This window comes from Ctenocephalides felis, unplaced genomic scaffold (genome assembly GCF_003426905.1).
Source record: "Ctenocephalides felis isolate EL2017-DRISC unplaced genomic scaffold, ASM342690v1 CF-g0.4_SCAFFOLD_00435, whole genome shotgun sequence".
NCBI lineage: Eukaryota > Metazoa > Arthropoda > Insecta > Siphonaptera > Pulicidae > Ctenocephalides > Ctenocephalides felis.
This window is the reverse complement of record NW_020536589.1, coordinates 1-17,390: the sequence shown is the minus strand read 5'-3', so window position 1 is coordinate 17,390 and position 17,390 is coordinate 1. Positions and strand designations below refer to the sequence as shown.

Here is a 17,390-nt window from a genome sequence, read left to right as displayed (position 1 = left end):
CTCTTTGAACCTTTGGTTCAGCTTCAGGAATCACAGAGTTCGGTAAGTGCACTTACTAATAATAGCAGAATATTAAACAATTGATAATAAATTAAATGAGCTTAATGTTGAAGTGAAGTGCATATTTTTTACTTCATTTTAGAATACAAAATTAATGCTATTTTTAGAGCAATGCCACAGAATGTATATCGTCTGAAATGGGAATATCCCATAAAGGTCGATTATGATATTACCACATTTACCGAAGTGGATGATACACCAACATCTCCACATGAACAAGAAACAACCAGTTAACGTAGAAAGAGAAGTAAGCGGGACTTCGATTCTGAAGCAGCTTTCAAAGTCCTTGAAAAGCTGACAAACTTTGAAGGGTCCTCTTCCTGAACCCACTGAGCAATATATGTAATAATACCCGAACATTTAGACAAACCACTAAAATCATTCACAAATGTAGAATTGCACCGAGCAATTCTATTGAAGATCGAGGGTATTATATTGGAAAGTAGGCAAACAGAATCTTCTACAAAGACTATAAATTTGATAGATCTTATGTCATCACAACAAGTCTTATCTAAACGAACGCATTAATTCGCAACAACAATTTATTTTACAATTACTGACAATTTTATTTGTACATAATCGATGGACATCGAACAAATATTTATAGGTATGGCCCATGCACAATACAACTAAAAACTCAAATGTTTTCTATGTTCTGTTCGACTTAAAGAGTTTTATATTTATTATATAAAATTTTGTCTCAATTTTGAATGTTTTGTTATCTCAATCCTCCCCTTCTCATAAAGTCTCACTAATAATAGACTCAAATTTTTCAAAATAATATGAATGCCTCCACCTCCTTAACAAAAATATATAAAGAAAACATTATAATTGTAGCATTTTACGAAGAGACTATCATATCATGCTAAAAAATTTGCTAACGGCAACCGAGATTTAATATATTCGCCGTAAAATCAATTATATACTTTTAGGCGAACAATCTCGAGATTTGAACTATGCTCGAAAAATGTTTGCTCATATTGCGTGCATTTAGACAGCTAGTATTATTGTTATTGTTATTATTATAGTAATTGCTCAAATTAAAGACAATAATACAGTAATTGGAAAAAAAACTATTTTAGTCAACACTGATTTGAAAATAATAGAAGAGCTAATTCGAGTCAAAATATTTTACCAAAGCAGTCGATTTTATAAGGAATTTCTCGACATCATGTGCAAAACTGAAGAGAGCATGGCGAAAGTTATCAAAAACCATTTTTACTGTCCGGGTTTTCTAATTATCGTAGTATATCCCAAATTTGCCACTGTGGTCTGGGTTGATGCTCGGCAATGAGAGATCACATTAGCATTCGAATGCTGCTGTAGAATCTTATTTTAACCCTTTGGGGACGGCTGTCCACCTCAGTGGACAAACATACTCTGTGAGACACAGGCTATTTTATAAACAATGACTCAGTTTGCATCAAAAAGTTGAATAAATTACATATAGCAGTGATAAACAGTATTGTATTTTGAAAATAATTTTAAATTATTTTAGTAGTATTTTTAGCTTTTTCTTTACTTTCTATATATTTCTATACTTTTCTTTCTATATTATTACAAATAATATAGTTTTTTCTAAATACTACAAGTATTCAAATAATTTTTATTTGAAACAGTGCAAAAAACATTGTTCTATGATTATATTGTAATATTTGAATGCATCGGTGTATACCGGCGTTTCTATGTGAGTCCACTTGAAGATTATATATTATTATCTGCTAAATAAATTAATAAATATTATGTAACTTTATGTTGCCAATTTTTAATTGATGGAAAGTTATTGGTGGAAAGTTTAGAAAGCAATATATATTTGTGAGATTCTCAAAATTTATTTTTATTAAATATAAATAGTATTGTTTGCGTTAAACATTTTGCGTATAAAATTAAATGTGTTTGACTGAATTTCTAGTTGATATTTTTCAAAGACTATGCGATTTAACTAAATCAATGCAAAGATCTCATGATTTGAAATTCATGATTTGTTCAGAAAGACAAGATTACGGCTTTTATGAAAAAATTAAAACTGTGGATAGCTAGGATGAAAACTAATAACTTTGACATGTTTCCCACCTTTAAAATTACTTCTGTTACTGATGAAATAGATGTAAGTAAAGATCTTATCAATCATATGACTACTCTGAGGACAAAATTTCGCATTACTTTAAAGATCTAGATATGCCCAAATAAGAATGGATTAGAAATCCATTTGTCATTGAGAAATATGATGAATTTCTAAAAAACAAGCTCAACCGTCGCATTAATTTTTTTTTAATATTCTGTTAATTATTATTCTATTATTTGTTTTCATTAAATTTCAAAATCTTTTTTCTTATAATGAATAGTTATGTTTGTATGTACATTTTTTCAAAATATTGTGTATTATTTGGCATAATTTTAGTTAAGTATATTTAAATTAAATTGTTAGAAAAATTAGGGGAGCTCAATATTTTTTTCTATCGAAGGGGTTTTCGATGTTTTATGGTTTGTACATAATTATTTATGGATATTGTCAATACAGTTTTTTATAATATCATACTTGTCTACAGATTTTCACATATGGAAAGATGAAATGGAACAAAACAGTATATCTAGCTATGTTAAGGATACTGCAGGATACAAAATGAGCGATGGGAGTACAATTCTGTATTATAACTATAATAGATCATTCGAGCTCGAGCAACCGAACGGAACGGATCGAAGCGCTAGTAACTACAATAAAAGAGTTACATAAGTAATGGAGTATAAACCGTTTGAACCCGGCGGGGCATCAATACCTGCAGTTATAGATAAGGAAAACAATAGCACGGAGGTTGAAACAGGTATCCAAATAGGTAAATCGATTCATGTTATAAATAATGATGAGGTGATGATAAGTGATTTTTCGGAAGAAAGCGACAGTGAATTTTTAGATACAACAGTTTTGCCAAGCAATGTGGAAAATAACTCGCGGAGTGATATTAATACATCGATAAATCAAGTGAATTTAAACAATACAAATGGTGAAGACAATAAAGTTATGTTGCGAAAAAACAATAAAAGAAGCAAGAATAAAGCTAGTTTAAAAAATGGTTAATGTACCCGAAGAATTAATCAAGAAATTGTTAAAATTGGATTCTAAAAAAGACAAAGTAACAACATTAAATGAAAATATGGAGGATAATCCAGGTTGCAGCAGTACTGAAAAAAGTAAAAGTTGGATAGAAATGATGGATGAAGAAAGTAATATGACAAATGAAGTTAACACTAGAAATAATAAAATAAACGAAGAAATTAATTATTATGAACCATATGATGAAGGACCGTATACGGTTTTTGCGGAATCAACTAACGAAAGCATTGGCAGATTTCATAATCTAGCTTTAGGCAGATTGATATTCAAACAATCGCTTAACATAAGCAAAAATATCATAGATATCTCAAAGATCGGGAGAAACAAAATCAAATTAGTATTTAAAGACTACTTTTATGCTAATAAATTAATCAAAGAGAAAATTTTGGAACAATTTAATATACGAACGTACATCCCAAGACACAAATTATACAGAACCGGCATTATTTTTAACGTTGAACCCGACATGGACGAGCAAGAAATCATGGATGTTATTAGATCGGATATCAAATATTAGAGGTCAAATGCATTAAAAAAGAAACTTAGAAAAAACAAATATGAAATCGCAAATGGTAAAAATAGTGTTCAGGGGTAACTATCTGCCAGAATACGTCTCAATGTATTCGGTTAGGTGTGCTGTCAGTCCTTACATTCAATCTGTAATGCAATGCCACAAATGCTGGCGTTATGGACATATAAAAAACCAATGCAAAAGCAAGATAAGATGCCGATATTGTTCAGAAGAACACTCTCATGAAAATTGCCATATCGTGTCAGACTTTATATGTGCAGTATGCCATGGAAACCATCAAGCAAACGACAAAGAATGTAAATTCTTCAAAGCAAATAAAGAAATAAAAGAAATGATGGCACTACATAACATATCTTATCTTGAAGCTAAAAACAGGATGTGGAAAAAAGGATATGCTGAGGCTGCTAAGATCAACCCGTACAATCCGGGGTTTAATTCATCGTTTCCGAGACTAAATGGCAATACCGAAATGGATTCACACAGGCATAAAAATAAATATGAATTATTGAATAGTTTAGATGAACAAGAAGTTAACATCGACAAAGACAGATTAATGTTAATGAATAAACCAAGAAATATTATGTATAAACGTCAAACAGAATACTTGAGGCCGATCAATCGATATAACAGAAACCAGATAAATGAAAAACCTGAAAAAAGAAACCAAGAACAACTAAGCCTAAACAGTAATAAGACCAATAAAAAGGAAGAAAATAAACGACAATTAAATCATTTTATAGAATTGGCTTTGAAACTTCGAGAAAAAATAGAATGTGAGAGAAATAAAGAAAGTAAAGAGATAGATGAAATTGATATAAGTTAAAATGGGATACACATACCATTATGAATTACTTAAACCAGAACAATAAAACAGGTATAGATAATCGTGATAAAGATGAAATACTCAATAAAATAAGTGTAGTCAATTCTAACGAAAGTCAGAAAATAGTGAAAAAATAATTATAACAAATACCAACCAAAAATGGATAATATAAATATTTTACAATTACAGGCAGAAAATGGATGACTAAGGAGGCAAATTGGAATGAGTATAGATTATATATCGAAGAGACTTTAGAGACATCATACATTCCAAATGATTCTGAAGATATGTATAATTTTATTCAAGAAACAATAAATAATGCAGCCACTATCAAACAGTATAAATTACCAAGATCGGATACATTCAAACCGGCTTTATGGTGGGATAACGAATGCGAAATTCAAGTTAGAAAAAGAAGAATAGCATTTAAGAGACTAAAAGCTCAATTCAACTACAAAAATTACCTGGAGCTCCAAAAAATCACAGCACAGACTAGAAAACCATTTAAAACAAAAAAAAGAGAAAAATGGCTTGAATTCGTGAATTCCATCAATAGAAATACAAACATTAATAAATTATGGAATATTGTAAAAAGATTAAATAATAAAAATAATGGCGACTCCCCAATTCAGCAAGTGAGTGACAATTTCTGCGAGACAATTTTGAAGATCCACACGCCTGACTTTGTACCTGGTCCCGTACAATACTCCCAAGTCCAAGCAGAAGAAGCAAGTGATGACTACGCAATTCATGAAATCGAAGGACGCATTGATTATGAGGAGCTAGAACTGGCTCTAAAAGACAAAAGAAATAGCTCTCCAGGATTTGATAACATCACATACATTATGATTAAAGAATGCCCCAAAGCATTTAAACGTATAATAGTTGAAATGTTCAACTTTATATTAAATTCAAGTTGGATCCCGGAAGATTGGAAAATTGCGGTGCTAGTGCTAATACTAAAACCGCAAAAAGATCCAAGTGATCATAAATCCTATCGACCAATAATGCTTCTTCCTTGTCTCACGAAAATCTTTGAAAACATTTTAAAAAAAAGATTAGAATGGTACATAGAGAGAAAGGGTATATTAAATAAATATCAATTCGGATTTAGGAGAGGAAAAGGTACAATCGACTTGTTAAGCGAGCTAATTGTAGATCTTTATAGTGCATTGTCAGATAATAAAGAAGTGCTACTAGTTACGGCCGATATTGAAAAGGCATATGATCATGTTGATCATAATATTCTCAAAAAGAAGCTACATAATTATAAGATCCCAGACAATATTATTATTATTATAATGTCACTACTATCCAATAGGAAAATTTACGTGAGAAATAAGAACCGTCTAATAGGGCCAAGGACATCATATACTCTCCTATTTAACATCTATATGGCAGACTTTATATCGTCAGAAGGGACAAGAGTCAAAAAGCTACAATATGCGGACGATCTGATTATGTACACAGTTTCTCACTCAGTAGAGCATTGTAGAACAGAAATAGCTAATGCCATATCAAAAGATTTGGAATGGATGCGGAATAATAGACTTGCTTTGGAACCGAGGAAGACCAAAAGCATATTTTTTACCAGGCATAGACGTCCCAAAAATATGCATGAAATAGATATTGACACAATAAGAATCGAATTATTAGAAAACATTAAAATCCTGGGTGTGACTTTTGATAAAAAATTAAATTTCAATAAGCACATAAGCGAGATATTATTCAAATGCGAGAAAGGCATTAATTTACTCAAAAGAGTATGTAACACCAGCTGGGGTACACACCCGAATGCATGTATTTCTTTATACAAAGCTATCATTAGACCCCATTTCGACTATGGCTGTCAAATTTATGGAGGATTGTCTGCAGGCTTATATAAAAAGTTGAGTAGAGCGCAATTCGCAGCCATAAGAACATGTCTGGGATCTTTAAAATCAACCCCCACTAACTCTTTATTAGCTGAAGCCGGGGAAGCTCCCTTAGATATAAGAAAACAAGTACTAACGAATAGATTCTTGATCAAAAAATTCAATTTTGATCATTCATGGATTCAAGATCAGTTAGAGGCACTGGCAGTTCGGCATTTCAATAATAGGTACTGGTTTAATAAACCGATCCCTCCGCTAGTTGCTGGTTTCCATTCATTAAAGTCTTTAGAAGATAACATCATAATAAGCAACAGATTGGCGTACTACACAGTGACTTGGAAAGCAACAATTCCCAAAAAATATATACACCTATCAGACGAATTAGTCATTGGAAAGAATATGGATAAGAAAATAATCAATCTGGAATTGCACGCCTTATTGAACACTAGATGGGAAAAGTATATACAAATCTATACGGACGGCTCAAAAACTGATGACGGCGTTGGCTGTGCTGTATACATACCAAGCCAGGATTTACAGCTTCAAATTAAACTCCCAGATTGGGCATCAATATTTACTGCAGAATTGACGGCTATCAACAGTGCGCTAGACCTAATTAAGGAACATAAATTAAAGAAGGCAATAATTCTGTCTGATAGCATGTCCTCACTGCATGCCTTAAATATGCCGAAAGATTATGGCAATCCTTTAATATTCGACTGTTTACAAAAAATAGAAAAGCTAAACAACAATAACTACAGGATCGAATTAGTATGGATAAGAGGCCATCACAATATCACCGGGAACGAGATCGCGGATAGCCTGGCCAGAGAGGCACAAAACTCAGCCACTTTAATTAAAAAAGCTCCTGCCGTGGATCTGAAACGAAAGATCACAAAAATGGGGATGTTGCATTGGCAAAAAATATTTGATCTCGAATCAGCGTCAAAAGGAATATTATTCCGACCGTGTAAACCGATAGTGTCCAGAAACACATGGTTTGAAAAATTGAACTGGAACAGAAGAGAGATATCTACAATATGCAGATTAAGATTGGCGCACACGAAGAATAACGTTCATCTATTTAGGATTGGAATAAAACAAGACCCGTTCTGTTCGTGCAGCACTGTACTGGACACAATAGATCACTTACTGTGGAGTTGTCCATTGTATGAAAGGCAACGAATAATTCTGTTTAAAAAGCTTCAACAGCGGAATGTGTCATTTCCTATAAATGCTAGGTTCATCATTAGTAGTAATAACATTGATTTGTACAGAATACTGATAGACTTTGTAAATGAATCCAATATAAGGTTATAGAGTAGGATGTTTTTAGGTTTGTTTATTGTAACTAGTCTGTATTGGTATTGTGAATTTTAATTTTAATTTTCTTCTTAGTTTATATTTATATTTGTATTGTAATTTGTAATGGCTGGATTACTAAGAAGTCGAGGCCATTTTAAATAAATAAAAAAAAAAAAAAACTATAAAGATCATATACGTTGTCGAGAACGCACAGGCAGATTGTCAAAGATTTTCAATAGTAGAAAGATTGGGAAAGCATGTCCCTCTCGAATTGTATCAACAGTTTCCAATGATGGTCATGTGGTTGTTTACTACTGGAAGACGCATTTGGGACATCAAAAACTTGCTAAATATATTCGGATGGATAAAAAATTACAGAGACATATCAAAGGGATTTTTGTTATCATTGGTAATATACCTGAAGCATCGTATACTAATAAATTACCACTGAAAGCTTCTTTAGTCTCCAGTAAAGATTTGTGGAACATAAGAAAATAAATTTAAAACCATACCGTACATACAAACACCCAACTGATTATATCAGTGTGAACCTTTGGGTATGAATTTTCAGTATTGTTTCATAAAAATGTCAACACTGTTGATTATGAGCTTAGAAAGGAAGATTATATGTTAATAATAATGACTAAGAAGCAGACGCGGAATGTTGAAGGAATTTGGCACAGACAGAATATGCTTTGATGCCGCCCATGGAACAAACAGTTGCGTACATTAATGGTGATTGATGAATTTGGAAGCGGAGTTCCAGTTGCATTTTTTGCAAACAGACAAGGTGAAGTAACGTGTAAAATATTTTTTGAAGAAATCTCTAAGGCAGTCGGTAAAATCAATACAAAGTCATTCATGACAGATGACTGACCAGCATATTTCAATGCTTAGTCCTCTGTCATGGGTGCTCCACAGCATAAACTGTTGTGTTCTTGGCACGTGACTAGGAGTTGAAAGAGGGCAGCAGCTGCCAAGATTGTTAATAGAGAAAAGAGAGACTTAATTTATGAGAAATTGATAAAAATGATTTTAGATGAGAGAGAAATTTGGGGAAATTCAGGACTAGTTTAAATAAATTTTTGGATGAGCTTGAGGGAGATGATGATACAAAATCATTTGTAACATATTTTAGGAAAGGTTAGTGCTACCGTGAATCTACATGGGCATATTGCTATAGGAAAGGATTAGGGATTAACACTAACATGTTCTTAGAAAGCCATCATAATCAAATGAAGAAACGAGTCATGGGAAGGAAGTACAGTAAGAGAATGGATAAGGCCATTGATATGGTGTGAAGAACTGAAGTGGAAACCTTTTGTTGCAGAAATAAAAGAATAAATTGAACTCGTATATTAACAAGACAGAGAGAGACAATAAAAAGGCATAAGAGAAGTGAAAATATAAAGCAGATACAAATTATTTCCGATAAACAGTGGAATTTATCATCATATGTGGTTACACAGGCTAATCAAGCATGTAACAGTTCTTGTATGAGATGCGAATAGTGCAAGATTTGCTTTCACTTGTGTAGACTATTTAATTAGGTAAATCATTTGTCAGCCCATCCACGCATGTGTAACATTTTTCCCATCTGACACTGGCTTTAAGCGTGAATTGTTAGAAAGAGATATGGTGCAGAAATCTGAACTTTTTAGCAAAATGACGTAAAAAGTTGCTTGGAATGTTAGTTCGTGTACTGAATCAATTAAGTATTGAAATTTTCCGAAAGCATTATAAATAATGAAAGTTTCGAAAATTATTTGCAATTGGCTAATGAACTTTATGAAGCATTAAAAACGGAGCCAGAATTTCCTGCTGAAATTAGTGTATGTCGCCGACGCCACCGACAACAAATTAGCATGTAGGAGATGAAGACATTTAATTGACTACAAAAGAAAATTTTAAAATTAATCTTTACTACCATCATACTTGATACTGCAGCTCCAACATTGACTGCACGATTTGATACTTTAACAAACTTTTGGATTTCTTTATACATTTTTTGATATTATTGCGGGCCAAGAGACTATGCCTTGACGATATATTGAACAAAGCACAGGCTTACAAAAAGGCAAGAAATAGATACGTTAGGGAAATAAGAAAACACAAAACTACTTCATGGAGAGGCTCTGTAACCAGCGTAGGTAACGAAGACCCTTAGGATATAGTATACAAAATTGTGTATGATAAACTTAACAAGAAGGCTTTCCCCAATTCTCACTTGAACTGCCTTTTGAAAATAAAGAAGAAATTCTATCTAATAGTCATATTAAATAACTGCTTCCAAGAAGGTAGTTTTCCTGTCGATTGAATTCCCAAAAGAGGGAGTGAAAACAGACAGAAGAGACAGCAAAATCATACCGCTTTTCCATCACTGCCCTTCTGCAGTGATGGGTAAGGTCTTAGAGAAAATATTAGTAGAGCGCATCCACGCAAAGTATATAGAAATGAATATGTGTATAAACCTTTGATAACTATGGTGGCCCGCCATAGCAGGCCAAATTGAGCAGCCTCATGGAAAATGTAGTTAAGGACTACTTTAAAATGAGAAATTCTTATGCAACAGGCAACACCAAAATAGTTAAGAGGAAAACGCAGAAGTCAACAGGGATCTGTTGTGTTGCATATGCAGATGACTTGGCGCTAGTGATCAAAGGAATCTCCAGAGATGACCAGGAAAGAACTGTATTAAATAATAAGGCATGCCGCACTACGGCAAGCAATGCACTCTAAACAATAAACAGCAAAATGCCACTTTACTTGGAGATTATACAGCAAGAAATCTATAAACAATTCCATCTAAATATTTAAAAAATACTGTTGAATCTCCATGCCTTCGAGAACAAGGTCACTGTTTACTTCCCAGGTTCGGAATTACCGAACCGAATTTAGCAAAACGCGAGACATTTTCTCTCATGTTAAAAAAAAAAACAAATTTAAGAACGCAAATTACAAATGCACATTTAAAGGATCAATTAAAACTGTGTGTTACAAAGCTTAAGCCAAATATACAAATACTGTCAAACAAAAAACAAAGTCTAACTTAGTAAATAAACAATATTTTTTTGCATTTTTTAACTTCCCGTAGGGTAAGTTATTGTAATGGGCCGAAAATCGGAATTGAAAATTTTTACATTTCTCGACGTTTTGAAGGTTTCTGAACGTTTTGGCATACCTCAGAAAAAATGGATGTGTGTGTGTGTGTGTGTGTGTGTGTGTGTGTGTGAGTGTGTATGTATGTATGGATACAAATTTTCGTCCACGTTTTCGGGCGTACGGATTAACCGATTTGAATGGTTCAAAAAACATTCGATTCCTATTGATAGGGAAAAGAGCTGATTAGTTTTTGGCAAAGGCAGGTCCAGCCGTTTCGGAGATATGGAGCAAAGAGTGCAGAAAATAAAAATCGAATTTTTGAGAGAACGGAGTATCCAATTTGAATGATCTAAAAAACATTCAATTAGTAATGATTGGGAGAAGTGTTTATTAGTTTTTGGCAAAGGCAGGCCCAGCCATTTTGAAGATACGGAGCTAAATATGTAAAAAATGGCAATTTTTGAGAGAACTAAGCGTCCGATTTAAATGATTCAAAGAACGTTCTGCTTGTCTTAACAAAATAATTGATTTTGGAAAAAAAATTCATTTTTTTTTTTTTTTTTTTTAGTTTTTTCGAAAATATTTCAGATTTTATTTACAAATAATTTCAACTTTTATACTTTACAAATAATTTCAACTCTGCAATTCAGTTTATATAATTCTTATAAGTATTACACAATGTTACAATATTTATAATAATCTATTTGAAAACATTCAGTATTCCACGAACATTTCGTTACGGTACGGGAAGTTCCAGCAATTTGCCTTAAGGCACAATGCCATAATTGCCTCAAGACAGAATTCCACTTTCAGCTAGTTGTATATTATTTTATATGAATATTACTTTCCTTCGGTCTATCTATGATATGATGATCAATGTTTTTTCTTAATATACAGCAAGCAATAACAGCAAAATTATAAAAAAAATAATTTATCAAATAGCTCCTCTACTCACTTTTTTAATCAACAACTGCATAAAAAGAGGTACTTTTCCATCGTGCCTCAAAACAGCTACAATAAAACCAATTTTTAAAACAGGAAACAAAACAGATCCAAATAATTACAGACCCATAACAATAACTAATACATTTTCGAAAATATATGAAAAAATAATTAAAGAAAGATTACTAAATTTGTTCATTCAAAAAATAGATAAACATCAATATGGTTTCCTCCCTTCATCAAATACACAAGGTGCCCTAATAGATTTGACTAATACCATCAGTACTCAATAAACTAATAGATTTGGGTGTAGAGGGTTTTTCTTACAGCATTATCAAAGATTCCTCATGGAAAGGGTACTAAGGATGAATGTGGGAAATTTCACAAGTGGAAGATGTAGAATAACCTGTGGAGTCCCACAAGGTTCTGTATTAGGACCTTTATTATATCTATTATACACCAATAACCTTAAGGGGGTATTCTACTGTAGAATTTTGAAAAAATCGAAAAAATTTTTTTTTCATATTTTCAAAGTTTAGTTATTCAAAAATATGTCATTGAAAGGATTTTTCAAAAATTATTATTATTTCCTGAGTTATAGCCGTTTTAGTGACGTGGCCTCGGTTCGGGTCCGACTTGTCTCAAAACTTTGAACGCGTTTTTCTCGGAACTACTTTTTTCGAGCTGGCGGTAAGGATATCTCGAGTTCTAATGAACCGATTTACTTCAAATTTGGAGAGGATCTTCTCTATACATGGCTTTATCGTATGGACCTTGCCCAAAACTATAACTTTTCATTTAGTATTTTTTTAAAATTTGGAATTGTTAAAAAAACATGAAAAAAACTAATTTTTTTTTTCAAACTGCCGCCATTCGAACAAAAATTTTTTTTTCAGCTTATCCAAGGTTCATACGATAGCGACATCTATTATAATTAAGAATCCATCTATTTTTTATGTTTCAAATCACCAGGAGGGTTGGAATCATGCACGCCAGGACACCCTCTTTTTTTGGGAACCCCCACTTTGACGGCTCATAACTTTGTGAATTTTAATTATTTTTTTTAATAATTTTTTTATATAATAATAAAATATCAATAAACAAATGATAAAAAAATCGATAGTAAAAATATTATTTGTTTCCTTTATACAGCGCTTCAAAAACCGGGCGAAATTCATGACTCTACAGTAGAATACCCCCCTTAAAGACGCAAAATTAAAGGAAAGATACATATTATTTGCAGACGATACTGTCATGCAGATAAGGATAAAAAAAGGACTCGAAGATACTATAAACACAGATATGAAAATATACACCGAAAGGCTAACTGAAAATAAACTAACAATTAACATTGATAAAACAAAATACATATATTTCAAACATAGAAAAAATACCGAGGACACTAAACTAAATATTAAAGTAAATAATAGAGAAATAGAAGAAGTGGAAAGCATAAAATACTTAGGACTGATAATAAATGAAAAACTGACATGGACACAACATATAAACAAAATAAAAAAAAGATAGGAACATTAACAGAGACATTGAAAAGGATTCACTCTTTCGGCAAAAAAATAAAATACTGATTCTTAAAACGCAAATAATACCTATAATTTTATATGGAATAACAACATGGAGCCAAACAACTAAAGCTAACCTAAATGACATACAGAGAATAATGAATAAAGCCATAAAAATAGCATATAATTTTCCACATCTAACACCCCTCAAATACTTACAGAGAGAAACAAATAATCATTCGCTAAATAACATTATTAAAATAGAGAAAAGCAAACTAATACACAAAATGAAATTTAACCGAATTAAAACAAGTGCGACAATAGACATAAATCAAGATATACATGAATACTACACTAGACAACACAGCAATTTTCACATTGAACACAATACAAAGAAAAATTTGAGAGAAAATGTCATATGGAGTGCTAGCAAAATATATAACGAATTGCCAAACGATATTAAGATGACCAATGATGACGATAAATTTGAAACAAAAATAAAGAAATACTATAAGGAAATTGAAGACAAAGAAGACTGAAGAGTTATATATAAAGATATTTTAATTAGATTAGATATTATATTAATGAAATAGTCAAATGAAATGTATATATAAAATATGAAAACTGTTTTTCATAATCTCTCATACCAGGCACCTCTGCCTGACAGAGATATGAAAATACATACTGTTGAGACGCGAAGCTTAAAAAATTACTTCCACGTCTAACAGGGTGTTGTCGTTTACTTATTCTAACCACTACACTTTTAATTTGTTCTATAATGGAACTGCTGGTGTGATCGGTGATTAAATAAATAAAATGCGACTTTTAATATTAGTATGTTTATTATATAAAAAAGAATATATTGAATATAAGGGCATCAGATAGTTAGTCTTTCTATGCTGAGCTCTTATACTGACTACAAAAATAGTAAAAAATAATATTAATAATATTAGCCCCGCCCGTAAGAGGCGGGTTACATTAATTTGTACATTTACGGGGGATGATTTCTTGGACTTAGTAGATGATTCCTTGAAATGATCTGAAGGCATTTGCAGACCCATAAATAAAATTACCGACGCCGATATAGACGGTCCAGACATATAACTAACATCAAAAATAAAAATATCTTATATTACAAATGCATCTAGCACTTGAACTGTGAATGGCATTAGACCACCTAATTTAGACCACCTAGTCTAACATAGTCCGGCGACACACTAGTCTAGACGACGACCCTTATAAAAAATAGTTCATGTTACACTCGTAATAATATACTTTATGAATTCTTAACACATGCAATACAAGTAATGTATATATATATATATATATATATATATATATACATATATATAAAAAAAAATCTATACTTATTATCTATTTTTCTAAATTAGCTGCAATCTGAAAGCGATTAGCAAACTTATGATGAAATCGAGAGCCAAGATGATCGCAATGAAAATTTCAATGTACCAAAGAAAAAATCTACCTGAACACTAACTCACAGCACCTGGTCAATCATGTGCTGCAAGAATTTTAGAATAGTGCATGTGCATTAGGATTACTAGCAATACCACGAAAAAAAGCGTCGTAACAATTTAAACATCTTATGAAACAATTATTGAGGCAGGAGACAAAACGTATATCCAAAACGTCCAATAAAAAATTGGTTTTGCTTTGCATTGCTTTTCATTAAAACCTTGAAGCTTTTTGTACCATAAACATAATCTGAAATATGTATTTAATTTACAGAAACTTGTGAAATAGCTTATGAAGTCATCGTAACGTGCACGTGGATGTTACTTTTTCTAAAATTTATATATCGCTTAGATAAAAATTAATGTATTCGACTAGAGTTTATATAAGACAAGCAACGACATAAAAAGTCAAACTTTTTCACTTTCGCGATGTGCAGTATCATGTATGGGCAAAAATAAATCTTATGTGACGTTACATTTGTTAATTATATTAATAAACAGACAAAAGAACAAAAGAACTATAATCACTAATTATATTATATTACATTAAAATTACCACATTGAAATATTTAAATTATAATATTTATTTGTATGTATTGTTGATTAGTATTCGTGTGTTGGTAGTTTTCTATTTATAAATATTGGTAAAAAAGAAAGAAAATACTATCATAACTTACGCGTTACATTGTGTTGCTCATTGAATATTTAAAATTCGTTAAATATAATTTATTGCATCAGTAATTATCTTCCAACTATCAATTGTCGAGTGATTACAAATTGATTTTATTCAATATTACTTTTTCTCTAATATCCATGCTCCATGATATTCTCAATTTCCTTCGAAGTTAATTTAATTTCACAAATTTGGCGATTTATATTATACAAATGAGTATTTTGTTGAGGATTGAAAATAACTTGTACCAGATATCAGGCAAGTCAGGAAGGTCCAAAAATTTTGTCATCATTACAATTGAATTGGACAAATCCATCTTCACTACCTTGAATAATTTCTGAAAGTATTGAAATATCTTCGTCGACAATACATTATATTTGATCCATACAAAGAAGTCTTGTATCTTGACTTCTTGTTAAGAAGTCCGTACAAATTAAAAATATCCTTCCGATTGATTATATATGGAGGTGATGGAAGGTCAATTAATGCGTTTGGTATACTACTATTAATTGTAATGACACTTTTTCCACATACCTCAAAATCCTTTTCATTTGATATATTGTATTGATCTAAGAAGGTGAACAATCTCTGATGTTCAATGAAAAATATATTAATCACAATAAGAACCCGCCTGAAATTCTAGACATGTGCACGACGCCTAGTGAATATGACAAACACAGAGCGGTGTCTTCCTATTTGATTGAAAACTATTTTCATAATCACAAGGATAAAGAGATCCTCTAAATATCTTGAACTGTAATGAAGGCTTACAAAGATTACATATAAAGAGATGTGTCAAATAGTCGGGCACATCTAAGCTTATTTGCTTAATGATCATTACAAATTGATCATTGCTATCAAAATGATCATTACAAATCAAGATTTTTCTTTATATCGTCACAGCTGAATGGGTACTCATGAACAAATAGTCCAACAAAATTCTAATGAACTTCAGACACAAAGATTCTGATTACATCTCATTTGATATATAAATCAATTATAATCTATATTCAAATTGTGCAGAAAATACCTTGCAATATGCTCTACATTCTCGTATTATGTACATATTGAATGAATGTTTTTCCATCCATGGCATTTTATTTTTCGTATTATTTTATATGGAAGCAAAACTGTGTACCATTAACTTTCTACCATATTCATACTGTCTTTCATTTTGAAATAAATGTGTCCTTATAATAAATATGGATCATTTTGCTTACTACTCTCAAACAATTGAATAGATTAAATATATAAATTGTGTAATTTCCAGGAATACGTAATTGTTTTTTATCTAATTGCAATAAAATCGCAATTTGATATTGCAGTATTGTATCTATTTTTTATACCGCAGAAGTATAATTAATAACAGTGTTTATAATTTGTTTCAGCATAACTTCTCCTGTTAGTAATATTATTTTCAAATTTGTTTGCATTCAACAAATAAAATTTGTTTCAAATCCCATGCTTTTTAACAATTTTATATATTCAAAGACTACAACACAACTTGAAACAAAAAATCGTAATTCGAGAAAACTACCGACGATTACGATTACTTATACAATACATAATTTGAACACTTTGGCAAATTATACTTGAACTAATTTAAGAACACATTATTAGATTTATTTTCGCTCAACAAGAAACTCATGAACATATAAAAATCAATACGATCATATAGTAGCACATAAAATTAAACTATTTAAACGAGCAAAACATTTGTCGCTCGCAAACCATTTTCTCGATTTACTAAAACAACTCAAGTTATGCTTTTTATGTGGTAGACCGCCATGCAAAACTATTAAATCGAAATGCAATATACAGTATTATTTAAATTTAATATTTGAATAAATTTTACTAGTTAATATATTTCAGGTTGTGTTTTCCATACAATTCTTCATTTTCTTTTATATAAAAATGTATAATTTAACATTTTGGGTACAGGATTTGTCGCCTCCTCAAAAATTGCATTTCACTT

At 31.4% G+C, this 17,390-nt stretch overlaps 1 protein-coding gene across 1 annotated transcript; it reads left to right on the top strand.

Moving 5' to 3' along the window:
* The first annotated feature begins 4,547 nt into the window (after positions 1-4,547).
* On the top strand, positions 4,548-7,721 carry LOC113365048. Its single transcript, XM_026606855.1, has 3 exons — positions 4,548-4,641; positions 4,717-4,931; positions 5,160-7,721. The coding sequence occupies exons 1-3, from the start codon at positions 4,548-4,550 to the stop codon at positions 7,719-7,721; spliced, it is 2,871 nt and encodes a 956-aa protein (XP_026462640.1).
* Positions 7,722-17,390: the final 9,669 nt, after the last annotated feature.